At 42.9% G+C, this 21378-nt stretch overlaps 1 protein-coding gene across 4 annotated transcripts in view; it reads right to left on the bottom strand.

The window, feature by feature from the left end:
• The window catches only part of TBXAS1 (thromboxane A synthase 1), a 387815-nt gene that overhangs the window by 129120 nt on the left and 237317 nt on the right, over nucleotides 1-21378 (bottom strand). For all 4 annotated transcript variants that reach the window (XM_061638833.1, XM_061638829.1, XM_061638831.1 and 1 more), the window contains one exon: nucleotides 5526-5642. In XM_061638833.1, coding sequence (XP_061494817.1) covers nucleotides 5526-5642 — 117 coding nt within the window. The remainder of the gene's footprint in view (nucleotides 1-5525; nucleotides 5643-21378) is intronic.

The raw sequence follows: 21378 nt of genomic DNA, 5'->3' as shown, positions 1-21378 counted from the left end.
ATTTGGGAACCCATGTAATAGGTATTAAGTCAGGGGAACTGTACCAGTATACAGTACCTCAAGTTATGACTATTACTGTGCTAGTTTGAAGCTTTAAGTTCCAATCCAGAGCAGTAGGCATGCACCAGATGGAGCCCCACAGTCATATGGGGAGACAGCCATTCTGCCATAGCTTGAAAAGGGGAAGATCAGCTTGCATGTATAGGGTTGCAACACTGTTTGGGTTGGTCATGTGCTAAAACAGGGCTGGGCAGACGTCAGGCTTCTCAGATTTGTTTTCTGTTTTACTAGAACAAGATCTGCCAGCCAGAGCCTTGTGCATAAGACATACAGTTCAAATTAAAGAACAAAGTGCCTTTGAACACATTCTAAGCCTAGAGCTCACAGTCCTTTCAAATGGAAGTCAATGCCTGGTTCATTTTCTTCATTTCAGCAATTTAAGGTGGAAAATGTCATCTTGTTGTTGCTATTGTTAAACAATGTTGAGTCAGAAACTTTTGCCAATCTACCAGTAGATTCTGATCTACCTTCTGTCTGCTCCTGTGCTAGACCATTTCCATGTACTTTTTTTGACAGGCACAGTTTGCATATTATATCGAGACACAAGATAATTCATGAGAGCACACAGATTGGTTTTAAAAGTTGCATGAGGAGAATAATACTATTCAAAGTGGTTCACAGGCATTATCTAGTTGTAGGCCTAGAAGTAGGCATTGTGAGAGCAGGGGCACAAGATATAAATTCAGAAGAGCAAAATTACCACAGGCCTAACCACAAGTGCCAAAGACACTTGAAGAGAGACACTGCTTACAAGTGCCTGTACGCTAATGCTAGGAGCCTCCAAACCAAGATGGGAGAACTGGAGTGCTTGGTCTTAGAGAAGAGCATTGATATAGTGAGCATAACCGAGACCTGGTGGAATGGAGAAAACCAGTGGGATACGGTTATCCCTGGATATAAACTATATCGGAAGGACAGGGAAGGACGTATTGGTGGTGGAGTCGCTCTATACGTGAAAGAAGGCATTGAATCCAGCAAGCTCGAAACCCCGAAAGAGGCACACTCCTCCACAGAATCGTTGTGGGTGGTGATACCGTGCCCCAGGAGGGACTTAATACTGGGAACGATCTATCGTCCCCCTGATCAAAATGCTCAGGGAGACCTGGAGATGAGATATGAAATTGAGGAAGCATCCAAACTAGGAAATGTGGTAGTAATGGGTGACTTCAACTACCCGGACATAGACTGGCTGCATATGTGTTCCAGTCATGACAAAGAAGCAAAGTTTCTAGATATTCTAAATGACTATTCCCTAGATCAGTTGGTCATGGAACCGACCAGAGGGACGGCAACCCTGGACTTAATCCTCAGTGGGGACCGGGACCTGGTGCGAGATGTAAGTGTTGTTGAACCGATTGGGAGCAGTGACCACAGTGCTATTAAATTAAACATACATGTAAATGGCCAATTGCCAAGAAAATCCAACACGGTCACATTTGACTTCAAAAGAGGAAACTTCACAAAAATGAGGGCATTGGTAAAAAGAAAGCTGAAAAACAAAGTCCAGAGGGTCACATCACTCGAAAATGCTTGGAAGTTGTTTAAAAACACTATATTAGAAGCTCAACTGGAGTGTATACCGCAGATCAGAAAAGGTACCGCCAGGGCCAAGAAGATGCCAGCATGGTTAACGATCAAAGTCAAGGAAGCTCTTAGAGGCAAAAAGTCTTCCTTCAGAAAATGGAAGTCTTGTCCGAATGAAGAAAATAAAAAAGAACACAAACTCTGGCAAAAGAAATGCAAGAAGACAATAAGGGATGCTAAAAAAGAATTTGAGGAGCACATTGCTAAGAACATAAAAACCAACAACAAAAAATTCTATAAATACATTCAAAGCAGGAGACCATCTAGGGAGACAATTGGACCCTTGGATGATAAGGGAGTCAAAGGTGTACTAAAGAATGATAAGGAGATTGCAGAGAAGCTAAATGAATTCTTTGCATCTGTCTTCACAGTGGAAGATATAGGGCAGATCCCTGAACCTGAACTAACATTTGCAGGAAGGGATTCTGAGGAACTAAGACAAATAGTGGTAACGAGAGAGGAAGTTCTAAGCTTAATGGATAATATAAAAACTGACAAATCACCGGGCCCAGATGGCATCCACCCGAGAGTTCTCAAAGAACTCAAAGGTGAAATTGCTGATCTGCTAACTAAAATATGTAACTTGTCCCTCGGGTCCTCCTCCGTGCCTGAGGACTGGAAAGTGGTAAATGTAACGCCAATCTTCAAAAAGGGATCCAGAGGGGATCCCGGAAATTACAGGCCAGTTAGCTTAACTTCTGTCCCTGGAAAATTGGTAGAAAGTATTATTAAAGCTAGATTAACTAAGCACATAGAAGAACAAGCCTTGCTGAAGCACAGCCAGCATGGCTTCTGCAAGGGAAAGTCCTGTCTCAGTAACCTATTAGAATTCTTTGAGAGTGTCAACAAACATACAGATAGAGGTGATCCAGTGGACATAGTGTACTTAGACTTTCAAAAAGCGTTTGACAAGGTACCTCACCAAAGGCTTCTGAGGAAGCTTAGCAGTCATGGAATAAGAGGAGAGGTCCTCTTGTGGATAAGGAATTGGTTAAGAAGCAGAAAGCAGAGAGTAGGAATAAACGGACAGTTCTCCCAATGGAGGGCTGTAGAAAGTGGAGTCCCTCAAGGATCGGTATTGGGACCTGTACTTTTCAACTTGTTCATTAATGACCTAGAATTAGGAGTGAGCGGTGAGGCGGCCAAGTTTGCTGACGACACTAAATTGTTCAGGGTTGTTAAAACAAAAAGGGATTGCGAAGAGCTCCAAAAAGACCTCTCCAAACTGAGTGAATGGGCGGAAAAATGGCAAATGCAATTCAATATAAACAAGTGTAAAATTATGCATATTGGAGCAAAAAATCTTAATTTCACATATACGCTCATGGGGTCTGAACTGGCGGTGACCGACCAGGAGAGAGACCTCGGGGTTGTAGTGGACAGCACAATGAAAATGTCGACCCAGTGTGCGGCAGCTGTGAAAAAGGCAAATTCCATGCTAGCGATAATTAGGAAAGGTATTGAAAATAAAACAGCCGATATCATAATGCCGCATTTGGAATACTGTGTACAGTTCTGGTCGCCTCATCTCAAAAAGGATATTATAGAGTTGGAAAAGGTTCAGAAGAGGGCAACCAGAATGATCAAGGGGATGGAGCGACTCCCTTACGAGGAAAGGTTGCAGCATTTGGGGCTTTTTAGTTTAGAGAAAAGGCGGGTCAGAGGAGACATGATAGAAGTGTATAAAATTATGCATGGCATTGAGAAAGTGGATAGAGAAAAGTTCTTCTCCCTCTCTCATAATACAAGAACTCGTGGACATTCAAAGAAGCTGAATGTTGGAAGATTCAGGACAGACAAAAGGAAGTACTTCTTTACTCAGCGCATAGTTAAACTATGGAATTTGCTCCCACAAGACGCAGTAATGGCCACCAGCTTGGATGGCTTTAAAAGAAGATTAGACAAATTCATGGAGGACAGGGCTATGAATGGCTACTAGCCATGATGGCTGTGCTCTGCCACCCTAGTCAGAGGCAGCATGCTTCTGAAAACCAGTTGCCGGAAGCCTCAGGAGGGGAGAGTGTTCTTGCACTCGGGTCCTGCTTGCGGGCTTCCCCCAGGCACCTGGTTGGCCACTGTGAGAACAGGATCCTGGACTAGATGGGGCACTGGCCTGATCCAGCAGGCTCTTCTTATGTTCTTATGTCATCTTTACAACAATCCTGTAAGGGGCTATTATCATTCATTCATTCATTCATTCATCTCTCTCTCTCTCTCTCTCTCTCACACACACACACACACACACACACACACACACACACGTTCCAGTGGGAAGAGTGAGGCTAGGGAGAATGATTTGCCTAAGGCCGTGATTATGACTGAGGCTACATTTGAACTGGGGACTCCTGGATTTGTTAGCCACTACGCTACATCAGCTTTGTACAAGATAATGACTTTAAAAATGATGCCCTCTGTAATATCTATTCTTCCCATTCAGCTCCCCATATATCCAGCACTTAATTACTTCTCCTGCAAACTTCTCACAGAGTTTGTATTATTCTGACATCCCTCTGCCTGAAGATATCAGTGAACCAAATTTTAGAAGACACACATACATTGAATGAATCAAATTTTAGAAGACGCACATACATTGCCAGTTTAAGTTTTTCAACTAGATAGCTGGTAACAGTAGTAACGAGGAAACAATACCATCACTGAGATTAATTCGCAGACTAGTTAGTTGTTATCACTGGGATCTGTGTCAGAGACCTTACTGTATTTTTTTGTATTATATGTTTAAAAGTTTTACAATAAAATAGTTTCACCATAAAGAGTGTAAAAAAAAATCTTGATTTTTTTTTTTTAAATGCATAGTGTTGGCATTTTATGGGAGGAATTGAAGCGCAGTGACACAGTCAGCACATGCTTTGCTTCTAACAGTCCTTTGGATCAATCCATGGCATTTCCTGTTAAAAGGATGAGCTAGCAGGTGATCGTAAAAACCCAGTAGCAGTTGGGGTGAGGTGGGGGCACTTACCTGTGCCAGAGTCACTGCAGTGTACTGGGAACATGAGGGGGCCGTTGACACAGTGCAAACGCACCACCGGAGCCAAACCAGCACTTCCATTGCTGCATTTGCACTGCACCAACCTTGCCACTGCCTCACTCCCCAACCACTGAGACACTAGAACCGCTGCCAGTCAGAGCAGACAGAACAGGACTAGATGGGCAAATAATTTGACCTGGTATGAGGCAGCTTCCTTTGTTCTTATTCATAATGTCAAATAATTGTTCCTTGACCTCCAACATATGGAGCTGAAATGCTGAACTAGATTAAATGAAGTATTTCCCAAGCCAGCCACGCCCCCCTCTCTCACCCATTCACAATCTGCAGCAACTATATCAAGGCAAAGAGCAGACTCCCAAAAATATGAGGACGGCAGAAATCTCACCATCAGGTTCTAAACAAATCCAGGAAGGCAATCCAAATATTGCTATCCCAATCATACTGAGCTATTTCATTTTATAGAACTTGCTCTCTTGTTGTAAGCTGTAGTAGCCATCCAGCTCTTATATCCCAGGGGGATTTACAGGTTCCCAATGTCATAACATTTGTTTCCTTGCAAACTGTAGAGATGTCAAGATCCAAGGTTTGCTGGGTTCTCTAAAAGCACAGACAAATAGCACAAAGCACTGACAAAAGAAAATTCACACTTGGTTCTCTGATAAGCTGCCTGATATATTAAAAAAAAATACCTTCCTTCCCAAAAGGAGCAATGCCTTTACATAGGCAAAGCAGTGAGGCATTAAACAGTTTGGCAGTGGATGACTGACAGTCAATCATTACGCAGTCATTTAAACATAGCACACTTGGGAAACATCCAGCAAAAAGAAAAAGCTTCTTGTACATGAAATTGCAGCACCTGCTTCCTGCATCTTACCTCTTTCATCTTTGCAGCACTGAAGGCTGGAGTCAACAGGCTCCGGACATCTTTCCATCTCTCATCACGCAGGATGAGAATGCTGTCTGCAATTGGCTTAGAAACCAAGTCTAGAGTCTAAATGAGGGCAAAGAGAGACAAGTATATTTTAAACAGAAATACACCACTTTTAATAGCAATTTAACTCTTGCTAGAAAAGACAAAGGCAGTTAAATAATGAAAAACTAAGATAATGGTAGCATTCAGATTCCTGTACTCATAGAGAATGTTTAAATTGTATCCTCCACAAACTCTTGGTTCAGTGTGTAGCACAATGCTGGAGGTGCAGAAAAGGCCTCACAGAAAGGCAGGTGCATCTTCTCCAGGGATACTACAAGTGCACCTGAAAGCCAAACAAGTAGCTGCCATCACTCCTGTTGATCCAATCATGGCCTGATTTCCATCATGTGGCTAACCAAGAGATTAGTGCAGGTTGAGGTCTCGTATCTTCAGGGATCTGGTCCACATTGGATGACCACCCAACAGCATTCCAAGTTCCTGTTTAATAAAGCTGCACTCCATTATCATCTGATGCCAAACTTCAGGGGGCTCTCGGAATGTTGCCACTGATGAGCTCCAATCCCCCCACACACACCTCATCCCCATGCAGCCATGCCATATTTTTCTTGTTCTCCCATTCAAAAGTGGCACCACCACCCACCTACTGCTAAAATAACAGCCCGGGGGAGGACATTGAGTTGTAGTACAGCTGGACTGGCCAGGGAAGGATACTGACTGCTGGTGCCAGGCCTGTACCACAATTATTCCTACCAGGAAAAGTTAACCTTTTGCGTTTGGTGTAATGTCTGAAAATAAATAAAAAATACTGGAACCTGAAATCCAGAATAAGGGAAATCATACCCCAAAGAAAGGTTGCACAGACAACAAGTTGCGAAACCCTGATTTAGTTCCACTGACTTCAATTCAGTTTAAATCCATTTACTCTGGCTTAAAATGTTTTGAGAACAGAGCTATGTGCATCCAACATTTCAATAATGCTGTACGACAAATAGGGAAGGGATGCGCTTGCTGGTAACTGTTCCGTCAAACTGGCAAATCCGTTTCAGGTTAGTTATTTTTCCGCTATCCCTGGCTTTTACCATTCTGGGTTTTTCCCCACCCCAAAAAATAACAATATTGTTGTCAATGTTTTTCTTCAGTAAAGGAAAGCGATTTTCCCTCTGTCCAGTGTCCATCCCCCGCAACACATCCCCACTACTCACTGTGAATGTCACCAATCAAAAGAACACTCATTTCACACAAGGTGCACCCCAGGATCCCTTACAATGTTACAGGGAAAGCTAAGGTACCAATCTTAAAAAATGCTCACATATGATGTGGTAGTAGCACCAGAGCTCATTTAACACCTCAGCCAGACTAGACCTGAGTCAGGCTTCTTTGAAGGAAAGAACCCATAGACCTGATGCCACACTGAATACTATATTTGTCAAGCTTCCCTTATCTCCCCAAAAACGCTTTTGCTGTGTATTGCATAATGTGTGTTATAGTTTCACACAGCCAGGGCAAAACTAAGCTAGGTGCAGGGATAAGTGTCTCAGTGAAAGATGAATTTTAGTATCTTCTCTTGCACAGAAACTGTCTGCACTGCCACATCTTTCCCTCCTCACTTCTTTCAAGTCAAATGCAATCAGGCACATATTCTGAAATCACCTAAATATTCAATAACTGTTCATTTCTATCAAATCCCTCATCAAAACCCATCTTTTCTGTGAAGGCTTTAGCAAAACTCCTTAGTCTCCATATCCTACTCTAAGTAACCCTAAGTACATTTAATGAAAATAAACATATTATTTTTCTCCTGTTTACCTCTGTCTCCTTCTCTTTCCCATTCCATTGTTGTCTTCCCTAAGACAATCCCCTTGGAGCAGAGAATAATGGTGCTATACTATTACTACTACTACTCCTCATTATTATGATGACCTGCAACAAAATGCTGCAGTATATCCTCCTTCCTAACAGGAGTGATACTGTTCAGGGTTCCAAGCAGCTAGCCATATCCTTGTCCAGGACAATCAATTCCATTCCTCTGGTTTTCTTTTCCAATTGGCATTCAGTGTTCCACAGTGACCATGGGAGTAATTATTTTTGCACACCATAAACTCTTATGCCTATATAATGTAGCAATGTTGCAAAGAGACAGGAGTCCAGCAGTAAACTTCACACAAAGGGTTAGGGTTTCAGACAGGGCCATTCCCAGCCTGACCTGGACATGCCAGAGACTGGCATGCAAAGCAGATGTTCTACTACTGAGCTATGGCCCTTCACTTCAAGCATAAGTCCTTAAGGATAAGACTGCCTGCTCCTACCTTGCGTCCAACTACATCAATTTTCTTCAACAATATTAACTGTGAGAGAAGCAGATGAGAGGAAACCTTACAGAATTTACTTTGGTTTCCTTTCAGCAAGTTTGGAGATCAGTTTTGTTTTTGGCAAATCAAAGCAACAAACTGGACATCAAACCACATGGATGACCTGAGATATTGGACACGTGAAAACCATGTCATCACAAACCCTCTTCCTCTCCCAGCTGAAACTGTAGAGGTTAGTCTACAGACCAAACATCCGAAAATTTTCTGCTCCTTCAAACAATGTTGCCCTTTCCCCCGTGATGCCAAAGATGCCTAGAACAGCTTCCCAAAATACCTTTATGATGCTGCCATACTGTCATCAAATCCATCCTCTACTGTGAAGCCTTTGGCACTAACCCTAAGCAAAGTACATGCAACTCAGGGATTGCTAGTGTGGCACCTGTGGACACAATGGCACCTTGAGGTCTTCCCCTGGTGTTCATGAAGCCTCTGAGCCCTGTCCCCATGAGGTACTGATGAGTGTCATCTTTCTCTCCCTTGAAAGGTACATCGAGCTGAAGGAGGAAGTTGGAAGTCTGGCTCTCTTTCTCACTTCCTCTTTCAGCTCTATGTGCTTTTCAAGTCTCAGATTAATTCAACTGAATCTGACTTTTACCCAGATCCCTTGGAAAAGTGAAGTGTGTGCACATGCACTTTCTGTCTGTTTCCAGTGTGTGTGTGGGAAGGTCCTGATCTGGGAGAGGTAAGAGAAAAGTGACCAGAGGGGTAGTGGTTGTCCAAAGCATTTGCTCAAAAATCCAAATATGCCCATGGGCCTAAAAAAGATGGCAACCCCTGATGTAACTTCTGAGTGCATATTCTGCCCCTTTTCATTATCAGTTTTCTGCTGACCTTTATTTATTGCATTTATAACCCACCTTTCTTCCAACACAGAACTCAAGGTGATGTACAGACACTGACCAGATCCAGTCTGGCTTAGCTTCAGCAAGGTGGTTGCCTCACATGCCTTTAATATATGCTGTTCCTTTTGCCTCCAACGTCCTCTGTTGCCTCCCCTGTGTAGAATGTTTTTATTGTAAGCTCCTCGGGGCAGGGATCAGTCTTCTATTGTTAGTGTCAAGGACATTGATGGCACTATACATGACATTAAACAAATTAATAAATAATGTGGGAGGTGTGGGCTGCACTGCCAAAAAGCAACTGAACATGAGAGTTAGCTCACCAACTGGAGGCTGCTGCCACCACTTAATAACAGTAAGGCAAGGTCAGGCCAGACTAGAGGTGCAGATATCATCATGGTCTGTCTGCTCAGTGATCCTCAGAGTTCACATGAACCCATGATGTCATCAGTTTGCGCCCAGGCTAGTTGCCAATGAAATCTCTACAGTTGCACCATGAGGGTAGCTACATTTGGCAGCCCAGCCCACCCTCTGTCCACCTCTGCCACCTGTTAGCAATCCCTGATATGCAATCGATCCCAATCCCCTTTCAGTTGCCACTCATCTATTAGGATTGGCAAGAAATTAGATTCAGCTCACATTTCAAACTGAATCTATCAAATTTGCATTTTCAGAAACAATATGAGAACCAAAACACAGCCATCCTTTGAAATTCGCACTTATTCAAATTTTGCAATGCAATTCACAAACCAAACAATGTTTACACAAATGCATACATTAGAGGAAAGTGTGCATAAAAATGATTATATGGGTGAAAATAACATACAAAAATGCATTACATGATAAAAAAAACTGGTTGCAAAAATGTGTAGATTAGTCAGAAAGTCCTACAAAAATGTGTGCATTGGGAGAAATTCACACTAAAATGCTGGAGAATTTTCATTAAGTCTTTTTTAAAAAATATCACAAATTGCTGCAGAAACGGGGAGAACCGAATTTAAGATTGGAAAAATGGGAAACTGAGAGAACCAAAATTGACAGATCTTTCCATCTATATACTGTCATTGGAGCAGAGTGGGATTGGAAAGAATTAACTCAACAGCAAGTATACAATAGTGTTCGTAATAGAAAGAGAGAATGGTTGTGCGTTTGGATCAGTTAATGTCTTAGCTCAAATAGTTTACATATACAAACAGGACAAATGTCCAAAGTAATGCACTGAACAATGACAACAAAACTGGGGAAAGAACAACTGGCAAGGAAAAAAAGATGAAAAATACTCCAGGTGCTTGAAGAAAGATTAATATCAGACCCAATGCAATTTGGAATAATCAGCTGGAGTTACTGTAGAGGTTTATTTCCTTGATGGAAATTGCTATACAATAGGTGCCCTCAAAAAAGAATTATTTCAAAACACATCAGGCCTGGAATAAATCTTTCTTCAAGCAGCTGAAATCCCTTCCTTTTCCTTCCCAAAGTAAAATCCCACCAACATAATAAAAACATTTCTATAGTGTTTTGTTAACTAGCCCATTCATAAAGACTCCTGATTTACAAAAATGTTTCTCAGTTCCCAAGACAGACAGATCTTTAGATCACCTGAAGCCAAAGGAGACAAGGCTATCCCCTGCCTCACTCTTTCAACCAAACCCAATTTCAGCTGAATTTCATAACCAGCTAATTATTTTTTCCCCCACCATCAGCATTTTGAGGGGGGAGGGAAGAGGGACGGCTGCATGAGGAGTTCCTTAGGGCTCTGAATACAGAATTATAGAAATGATATAGCTTTAAAGACCATGTAGTCCAACCTGTGCTCCAAACATAAGATTATTTGCCCATCTCCTATAGACTAGTTAGCTATTCAACATAGACATTAACTGAAAAATTATTTTATTTATTTATTTATTGCACTTGTATACCGCCCCATAGCCGAAGCTCTCTGGGCGGTTTACAGCAATCAAAAACATTAAAACAAATATACAATTTAAAAGACATATTTTAAAAACAATTTAAAACACATATTTTAAAAATTTAAAACACAACTTTAAAATTTAAAACAATATAAAAACAATTTGAAACACATGCTAAAATGCCTGAGAGAAGAGGAAAGTCTTGACCTGGCGCCGGAAAGATAACTGTTGGCGCCAGGCGCACCTTGTCAAACACATAATTCCATAATTTGGGGGCCACCACTGCGAAGGCCCTCTCCCTTGTTGCCACCCTCCGAGCTTTCCTTGGAGGAGGCACCCGGAGGAGGGCCTTTGATCTTGAACGTAGTATCGGGAGAGGCGTTCCATCAGGTATTGTGGTCCCAAGCCGTGTAAGGCTTTATAGGTCAAAACCAGCACCTTGAATTGAGCTCAGAAACATACAGGCAGCCAATGCAAGTGGGCCAGAATCGGTTTTATATGTTCGGACAATCTGGTCCCTGTTACCAATCTGGCCGCTGCATTTTGCACAAACTGCAGTTTCTGAACAGTCTTCAAAGGCAGCCCCACGTAGCGTGCATTGCAGTAATCTAATTTGGAGGTTACCAGAGCATGGACAACTGAAGCCAGGTTATCCCTGTCCAGATAGGGACGTAGTTGGGCCACCAACCAAAGTTGGTAGAAGGCACTCCGTGCCACCGAGGCTACCTGAGCCTGAAGTGATAGAGATGGTTCTAGGACAGCGATTCCCAACATGGGCGGTAGAGGTTCCCTGGGGGGCGTTACTGCCTTTCAGGGGGGTGTTGGCGTGACTACAAACTTTAGGGGGGCATTTGGGTTCATTAGGGGGGCGTTGATATTTGGCGGTCTGATGTGACAGTTGAAGCATTTAAGTTTAATTTTATTTAATACACAAATCATTAATTTTTAAACTGTTTTGTCTCCAGTTAGAATGTATTTAATAGTCTCAATTCATGGAAATAACACTATAAATAGTGTGTGCCCTTTAGTAAAGAAATTCTGAATAGCGACCAGTGTCATATCAAGGAATGGGGATATTAGCCACGCCCCGGCACTAGGTAATGTTCCAATGGTGTTGGAACCAATCACGAGAGAGTGTTTGATAAGCTGGGTGTAGACTTCCGGGAAGGGTGACTTAGCCTGTGCCTGCTTTTGAGACGGGCTCCTGCCTCAAAAGAAGCTTATTCAGATATATCAGTCAGTTTTTTCTTTTTTCTTTGACTGATTAAACTTCTCCCGGGTAGGGAGAAACGAAGAGATTAACCTCAAAGCCTATTTTTGTTGGGACGACCAGATCTCATTAATTTATGGGACGAGGTCCAGCCGACGAAGGTGGGACGGATTTTCAACAGCAAGCTCTATCTGTTAAAGCGAACGTTCATCTTATCTTCTAAGAGAGAACGCACTAACAGGCAAGCACCCTTCTTTCTATATTTTTCTTTTACTTGACTTAAATTGTTGCTGTTTAAAAGAGATTTGCCAGATTGATCAGTTTTTGACATCTCACTGGGGAGCCATAACTTCTCTCTGCTACGCACTAATTAATAGCTTATCTCTGTTTTTGTTGCAAAAAGCTGTCCTGGATTTGCATTCTAAAGATATACACAGAAGAGGGATTTCTATTCCAGATTTTTATTTTGAAAAATATTATACTGTTTTGAGACTACTCTCTTTTTGGTCTATTTTATTTTGACGAATCTGTTTCTTGACGATTGCCATTAATTGTTTCGATCCTGGGAACTGCATTTTGTTTACTTAACTATTGGAGAGATAAGGCTGTCTGCTCTGTTTATACTGTGATGTCACCAAGTTTGGAGTATTAACCCAATTGTTGCTGAAATAAGAAGTGGTTTTCCTATATTTTTCTTTTAAAATGGCAATTAAGAAAGTGGCTGAAAATCTGGAAATAACTATGTTTCAGAAAATAATGGATGAGATTGAGATAATGAAAATTGAATTGAGTAAAATGAAGCAGGAGATTAAAGATATAAGGGTCCCTGTGAGAGAGGTGACCCTGGAAGGGGTCCCTGTGAGAGAGGAGACCCCGGAGATTGGAACAGGGGTCCCTGTGAGAGAGGTGACCCTGGAGACTGGAATAGGGGTCCCTGTGAGAGAGGAGATCCCGGAGATTGGAACCAACGTGGAACAGGAACAAGATTTGGAGTCTATGGACTTTAGAAATAAAATCTATTGTTTGGAACTCAATGTTATCTCTGAAGAAATGAATGAAGATTCTAGAGATAAAGTTATCAATGGCATGGATAATCTTCTGGACTGGAATGATGTGATGGAGCCCAATATAGAGAAAATCTATGGAATTAACTGCAGCCATGTGACAATGGAAAAACTTTTAAGAGATGACCCAGTGTATTTTGAAAAAAAGAACAGAGATATGATTTTACAGCAGTATTTCAGCAACCTATTCAGAATGGATGGCAAGAAAATATTTGGGATAGAGGTAATCCCCATCAGACTCTTACTATATGACTATGGCTTTGACAGCAAGATTATTATGGAATACTGATAATGGAAGATTGGATATTGAAATTACTGGACTTAACAAGACTACTGAAGATGGAAGATGGAAAATGGAACTAATAGAGATAATAGAACAATGGCTACTGAAATTATTGAACCTAACAGATTCTGATGTGATGGATTAATTGAAATGTTTATTTTGACTATGGTTATGACAATAAGATTATCATAATTAGTAATGAGATGGATTAATCGATATGCTTATCTGGAAAAAAAATTGATAGATATATTTCTTAAAGAATTGAAACCTCTCTTTGACTTTTTGTGGAAAGAATAAAGTAATGTTTATGAGATTTGATGATTAAGTAAGATAACTACTGGAGGAAAGTGATTTTATAATATGACTTAAGAGACAGGATTGTTATATATTATAGACTTATAACTGATTTGATCTTTGACAAATGGGAAGTCAATATTTTACTCTTTATTTTTTATTTTTGTTTTTTTTTTCTTTTTTTCTTTTTGTTTAACTATTTTTGATTTTGTTTTTTGTCTTTGAATGTTTTATGATTTTGTCTTGTATGTTTTATGAAAATCTGAATAAAAATTATTGAGAAAAAAAAAAAGATAAGCTGGGTGTATTGGTGGAGGGGGCATTCTTCCAACGGATGAGTGCTGTGTGCAAACAGGTGTCACAGACAGTTATTCACTGGTTTTCTTCAGGAATGGGACACACTCGCTACCCGTTGTTTCTGTGATGTTTAAATGAACTTGTTTAACAAAACAATGCTGGTAAACTGAATGAGTTTGTTGTTAAGTATATTAACTATAATAGGAAGCATTGGCATATACTTAATCTGAGGGGGGCGTTGGGCACAAAAGATTTTGCAAAGGGGCATTGGGTTGAAAAAGGTTGGGTAACGCTGTTCTAGGAGAACCCCCAAGCTACGAACCTGCTCCTTCAGGGGGAGTGCAACCCCATCCAGGACAGCTTAGACATCCACCATCTGGTCAGAAGAACCACCCACTAGCAGCATTTCAGTCTTGTCTGGATTGAGCCTCAGTTTATTAGCCCTCATCCAGTCCATTGTCGCAGCAAGGCACCAGTTCAGCACATTGACAGCCTCACCTGAAGAAGATGAAAAGGAGAAATAGAGCTGCGTGTCATCAGCATACTGATGGCAACGCACTCCAAAGCTCTGGATGACCGCACCCAATGGTTTCATGTAGATGTTGAACAGCATGAAGGCTGACCCCTGCAGAACCCCATACTGGAGAGTCCAGGGTGCTGAGTAATGTTCCCCAAGCACCACCTTCTGGAGGTGACCTGCCAAGTAGGAGTAGAACCACCACAATGCAGTACCTCCACCTCCCAACTCAGCTAGTCTCCCCAGAAGGATACCATGGTCGATGGTATCGAAAGCCGCTGAGAGATCAAGGAGAATCAACAGAGTCACACTCTCGCTGTCTCTCTCCCGACAAAGGTCATCATACAGGGCGACCAAGGCTGTTTCCGTGCCAAAACCAGGCCTGAAACCCGACTGACATGGCTCCAGATAATCGGTCTCATCCAAGAGTAGGAAATTACTTGGGAGCAACTACAATACAATTTGGAGAATGCATCCCTGCAGCCTACCCCGAACTGCAGATGTTTCAAAGTGCATCAATCTCAGCTGCCATGGTGAATGATCAGGGGAGATGGGCATTGTAGTCTAAAACATCTGGAGGGCACCAAGGTTAGAGAAGACTCCCTCTGTGTTATATTATATTAATATCCTCAGTTGATCACTGTGCTCTGCAGGTGAGGGCCTCATGCAGATACCATCTTATCAGAAGGTCCATTCTGCACAACATAGATGGCAGACCTTTAGTTTTATGGCACCAACACTTTGGAATTCCCTCCCCTTAAATTAATATTTAAGAGCCATCTCTATCATCTTTTTGGCACCTATTGAAGACCTTCCTCTTTCAACAAGCCTTTTAAGTAGAGACCTTATCCCAGTCTGCACCTATGAACTGCTTTTAAGATTTGTTAAAGCTGGTTTAAAAAAAAAGGCTGTTTGTGAGATGTTTGTTTTAATATGTTTTAAAAGATGTTTCGTTTTAATATGTTTTAAAGACTTTTGTTTTTAAGATTTTTTAGAGTGCTTTTAGTGTTTTTGTTTGTCGCCCTAGGCTCCTTCTGGGAAGAAGGGCAGGATATAAATTTAATAAATAAGTGAAACAGGATTCAGCCTTGTCAGTATAACCCTATACGCCTATTCAGAGTTCTATGGGACTTTGTTGTTGTTGTTATGTGCCTTCAAGTCGATTACGACTTATGGCGACCCTATGAATCAGCGACCTCCAAGAGCATCTGTCATGAACTACCTGTTCAGATCTTGTAAGTTCAGGTCTGTGGCTTCCTTTATGGAATCAATCCATCTCTTGTTTGGCCTTCCTCTTTTTCTACTCCCTGCTGTTTTCCCCAGCATTATTGTCTTTTCTAGTGAATCATGTCTTCTCATGATGTGTCCAAAGTATGATAATCTCAGTTTCATCATTTTAGCTTCTAGTGATAGTTCTGGTTTAATTTGTTCTAACACCAAATTATTTGTCTTTTTCGCAGTCCATGGTATCTGCAAAGCTCTCCTCCAACACCACATTTCAAATAAGTGGATTTTTCTCTTATCCGCTTTTTTCACTGTCCAACTTTCACATCCGTACATAGAGATCGGGAATACCATCGTCTGAATTATCCTGACTTTGGTGTTCAGTGATACATCTTTGCATTTGAGGACCTTTTCTAGTTCACTCACAGCTGCCCTACCCAGTCCTAGCCTTCTTCTGATTTCTTGACTATTGTCTCCATTTTGGTTAATGACTGTGCCGAGGTATTGATAATCCTTGACAAGTTCAATGTCCTCCTTGTCAACTGTAAAGTTACATAAATCTTCTGTTGTCATTACTTTAGTCTTCTTGACGTTCAGCTATAGTCCTGCTTTTATGCTTTTTTCTTTAACTTTCATCACCATTCTTTTCAAATCATTACTGGTTTCTGCTAATAGTATGGTATCGTCTGCATATCTTAAATTATTGATGTTTCTCCCTCCAATTTTCACACCTTCATCTTGGTCCAATCCCGCTTTCCGTATGATATGTTCTGCGTATAGATTAAACAAATAGGGTGATAAACTACAACCCTGTCTCACACCCTTTCCGATGGGGAACCAATCGGTTTTTCCATATTCTGTCCTTACAGTAGCCTCTTGTCCACAGTATAGGTTGCGCATCAGGACAATCAGATGCTGTGGCACCCCCATTTCTTTTAAAGCATTCCATAGTTTTTCATGATCTACACGGTCAAAGGCTTTGCTGTAATCTATAAAGCACAGGGTGATTTTCTTCTGAAATTCCTTGGTCCGTTCCATTATCCAACGTATGTTTGCGATATGATCTCTGGTGCCTCTTCCCTTTCTAAATCCAGCTTGGACGTCTGGCATTTCTCTCTCCATATATGGTAAGAGCCTTTGTTGTAGAATCTTGAGCATTACTTTACTTGCATGGGATATTAAGGCAATAGTTCGGTAATTACTGCATTCTCTGGGATCCCCTTTCTTTGGAAGTGGGATATATATTGAACGCTACCAGTCTGTGAGCCATTGTTTAGTTTTCCATATTTCTTGACAAATTTGTGTCAAAATTTGAACAGATTCAGTTTTGGTAACTTGTAGCAACTGTATTGGTATGCAGTCTATTCCTGGTGATTTGTTTCTTCCAAGAATTTTAAGAGCAGCTTTCACCTCACATTCTGAAATTTCTGGTTCTTCATCATACGGTTCCTCCATGAATGAATCTGTCATCCTGTCATCTCTTTTATAGAGTTCTTCAGTGTATTGCTTCCATCTTCCTTTTATTTCATCTTGGTCATTCAGCGTGTTCTCCTGTTGATTATTCAACATTCTTACTCGTGGTTTAAATTTTCCTTTCATTTCTCTAATCTTTTGGAATAGGGCTCTTGTTCTACCCATTTTGTTGTCCTTCTCTATTTCTATACAATAACTATTGTAATAGTTTTCTTTGTCCCTACATACTAGTCGTTGTATAGTTGCATTTAGGGTTCTGACCATGTTTCTATCTCCTTTTGCTTTTGCTTTCCTTCTCTCTTTAACCATTTGAAGAGTTTCTTCAGTCATCCATTGAGGTCTTTCTCTCTTTTAACAAGAGGTATTGTCTTTTTGCATTCTTCCCTGATAATGTCCCTGACTTCAGTCCATAGTTCTTCTGGTTCTCTGTCAACTAAGTTTAAAGCCTCAAACCTGTTCCTTATTTGATCTTTATATTGTTCTGGGATGTTATTTAAATGAGACATTTGGTCTTACCGTGAAATCGGTCTTCTCTGTGCATGTCAAAGATGATATCAGGTGGGTAACTAGCTCCACCTAGTGGTTGAAGGCAAAAGAGTACTGCTGACGTTTTACTGTAGGTCCGTTCCCAGTCTGCGCCTGCTCCGTCCGCAGTTTTTTAATAACAAGCCCACATGAAGAAAACAAAATAACACCACAAAAAAGACAAGACAACAGTACTCATCCACTCTCTGTTCAAGGTCTAACAGCGCTTGGAAAGGCAGCCCAGCCGTCATAGGGAGCGGCCCTGATATCATCTTTGACATGCACAGAGAAGACCGATTTCACGGTAAGACCAAATGTCTCTTCTCCTGTGCATGGAAAGATGATATCAGGTGGGACATACCAAAGCTGACCCATGTAGGGTGGGAATAGTGCTGGGCTATGGTTACTAGTGATCTGAGAGGACATGCTGTAGTACCCTCCTTCCAAAGGTGCCTCGGCTGAAGCATAGGAGTCTATTTTATAATGTTTAATGAAGGTATTGGGAGAGGCCCATGTGGCTGCCCTACATATCTCCCCCAGAGAGGCATTATGGGAAAAGGCCGCTCATGCGGCCGCCGCCCTAGTTGAATGAGCGACTAACCCAGCGGGACGGGATAATCTTAGAGAGGCATATGCCAAGGATATGCATGCCTTGATCCACCTGGCTAGCGTAGATGTGGTGACTTTATTCCCCATGGATTTTGGGTGAAAGGAGACAAACAAATTATCTGTCTTCCGAAATGATTTAGTCTTGGAAATATAAACTTTAAGGGCTCTTCTCACATCAAGAGAGTGCCAGGCTTTTTCTAAAGGATGGACAGGATTTGGACAGAAGGACGGTAATACCAGCTCCTGCTGGCAATGGAAGGCAGACAACACTTTGGGACGAAAGGAAGGGACAGTATGTAGGACTACTCTGTCCTTATGGAATACACAAAAAATTTTATGGACAGACAGGGCATTCAATTCAGACACTCTACGGGCCGAAGTAATGGCTACGAGAAACAAGACCTTAAAGGAAAGAAGACGGAGAGAAACTTGACTCAGGGGTTCGAACGGAGGTTTTTGAAGGGCCAACAAAACCTTATGCAGATTCCAAGTTGGGTAGCGATGCACCGTAGGAGGTGCTGTTATCGTTGCTCCCCTGAGGAAACGCTTGACGAAAGGGTGAGATCCGATTGGCTTATCCGGGGATCTGGAGAGGATTGCCGATAAGGCTGAAACTTGGCGCCTCAGGGTGTTTGGGCTGAGACCCAAAGATACGCCGTCTTGCAGGAAGGACAAGATATCGTTTACTCCCGCTTTTCGAGGAAGAATCCCTTGTTTCTGCGACCAGGATGAGAAGGCCTTCCAAGTGCTTTCATAAATTCTGAGTGTGGATGGGCGTCTAGAAGCCATCATGGTTTCTAATACCTGCAGAGAGATGCCTCTTTTCAAGAGTCTCTTCCGTTCAAGTTCCATACATGAAGTGCCCACCACTCTGGGTCTGGGTGCTGGAGCTGTCCCTGAGAGAGCAGGTCCGTTCACGCTGGAATTTTCCATGGTGGTTCCACTGACAGGTCGAGAAGGTCTGGAAACCAAGGTCTCCTTGGCCACCATGGAGCCACCAATAGAAGTGCTGCCCTTTGGGAACGAAGTTTTTTGAGCACCCTGGAAATCACTGGAATTGGAGGGAATGCATATAGTCTGCCCGGAGGCCACTGGGAAGTCAAGGCATTTATCCCTTCCGCGTCTGGTGTCTCGTATCGGGAGAAGAACCTCTGCACCTGCCGGTTGACCCTGGTGGCAAAGAGGTCTACTTGAATGTGGCCAAAACGTTCCACTATTTGACGAAAGGACTGTGGGTGAAGTCTCCATTCTCCTTGAATCAGCTTCTCCTGTCTAAGCCAGTCCGTTTGGCTGTTGTCCTTCCCCTTGAGGTATTCTGCCGCTATCGAGACGATATTGGTCTCCGCCCACTGGAAGAGGAGAAAGGCCTCCTTCTGAAGAATGAGGGAGCGTGTGCCTCCCTGACGGTTTAAATACGATTTGGCCGACACGTTGTCTGTTCTGACAAGCACCGCCCCTAACCGTCTGGTGTTCGCAAAGTGCCTGAGGGCCAGACGAACTGCCCGTAGTTCAAGTAGGTTGATCGGCAGTGCGGATTCCTGAGCCGACCACATGCCTTAAATCATCTGCCCGTCGCAGATGGTTCCCCATCCGGATAAGCTGGCATCGGATGTTATCAGGGTGTGGAGTGGATCCTGGAAAGGGACGCCTCGCGTCAGGTTGGGGTCTTGGGTCCACCAGAACAGCGACTGATGAACCTGTGGTGACAGAGCAACCATGCGGTGGTGCCTGGACGCTATGTCATTCTGGAATGGCAGCAGCGCCCACTGAAGAGTGCGGGAATGATGATGTGCCCACGGCGTCGTTTGGAACGTGGATACCATCAAACCGAGAAGTGCTGCCAACTGCATCAGGTCTGTAGAGGGGGAGGATAGGACATCCAACGCCACTTTGCAGATCTTGCTGATCCTGTCTGGAGATAGCGTAATGAGGCCGTTTTGAGAGTCTATAGTTGCTCCCAAATGTGTGATGCGTCTGGACGGAAAGAGATGACTCTTGGCTTTGTTGATCAGGAAACCGTGATCCTTTAGACAGGTCAGGGTGACATGGAGGTCCTCCCATGCCTTGTGTAGCGATGGTGAGCGGATCAGAAAATCGTCCAGATAAGGAAAAATATGAATCCCCTGTGTCCTGAGGTGTGCCACCAGGGTAACCACTATCTTGGTGAATGTCCGGGGAGCAGACGACAGGCCAAAGGGCATAGCCCTGAATTGATAATGGTCTTGTCCCACCGCAAAGCGCAGATACCGTCTGTGAGGGGGAAAGATTGGTATGTGCAGGTAGGCTTCCTTCAGGTCGATGGATGAGAGGAAGTCCCCTAGCCTCAGCGCTTCTTTGATGGAAAGTAAGGTGTCCATACGAAATTTGCGGTACTTTATGAAGCAATTTAGATTCTTGAGGTCTAATACTGGCCTGGATGAACCGTCTTTTTTGTCGACGGTGAAAAACAGAGAGTAGTTTCCCAGGAACCTCTCCCCTGGAGGTACCGCCTCGATAGCTGCCATGCGTAGGAGATGGGAAACTGACCTCAAAACTTTGCCCCTTTTGTGTGGATTTGCTGACAGAGGGCATGGAAGGAATCTCGCCGGGGGGGTGGAGGAAAACTCCAGGCGAAGGCCGTATCGAAGAGTGCGGAGGACCCACCGATCGGTGGAGGCGTCAGAACTGATTTCTGTTTCCACGTGCCTGGGATGTAAGGCCAGATCGACCTGGGAGGTGTTGCTGGGACTTAAGTTGGTTGCGCTGTCTGTTCCAGAAGGGACAGCTGGAGCGGGCGTCCTTCTGCCTTCCAAAGGGACGTGAGCCCCGAAAGGACTGCGACAAGTGATATGGATGGAATGAGCGGCGAAAGGTCCTTCCATCCTCCCTTTTTCTGGTGGATGGCATGGACTTTTTCTTTTCCTTGGTTTCTAATATGTTCGTGAGGGCAGTGTCCCCAAATAATTTGCCACCCACGTATGGTTCCGAGGCAAGATTCGAACGAGCTGCAGGGTCTGCATCCCAATGTTGAAGCCAAAGGGTCCTTCGCATGAAGATCCCTGCAGTGAGAGACCTAGCTGCAAACTGCATGGCATCCATTGACGCATCTGCCATGAAGGTAACTGCCCGAGAGACCTTCAGCAGAGATTTCCGTATCTGGGCTGCATCCTGCTGTGGGCCATCTAGCAGGTCTTCCAACC

This window comes from Rhineura floridana, chromosome 8, assembly GCF_030035675.1.
Source record: "Rhineura floridana isolate rRhiFlo1 chromosome 8, rRhiFlo1.hap2, whole genome shotgun sequence".
Lineage (NCBI taxonomy): Eukaryota > Metazoa > Chordata > Lepidosauria > Squamata > Rhineuridae > Rhineura > Rhineura floridana.
The sequence above is the reverse complement of the archived record's forward strand: the minus strand, read 5'-3'. Positions and strand labels throughout refer to the sequence as shown.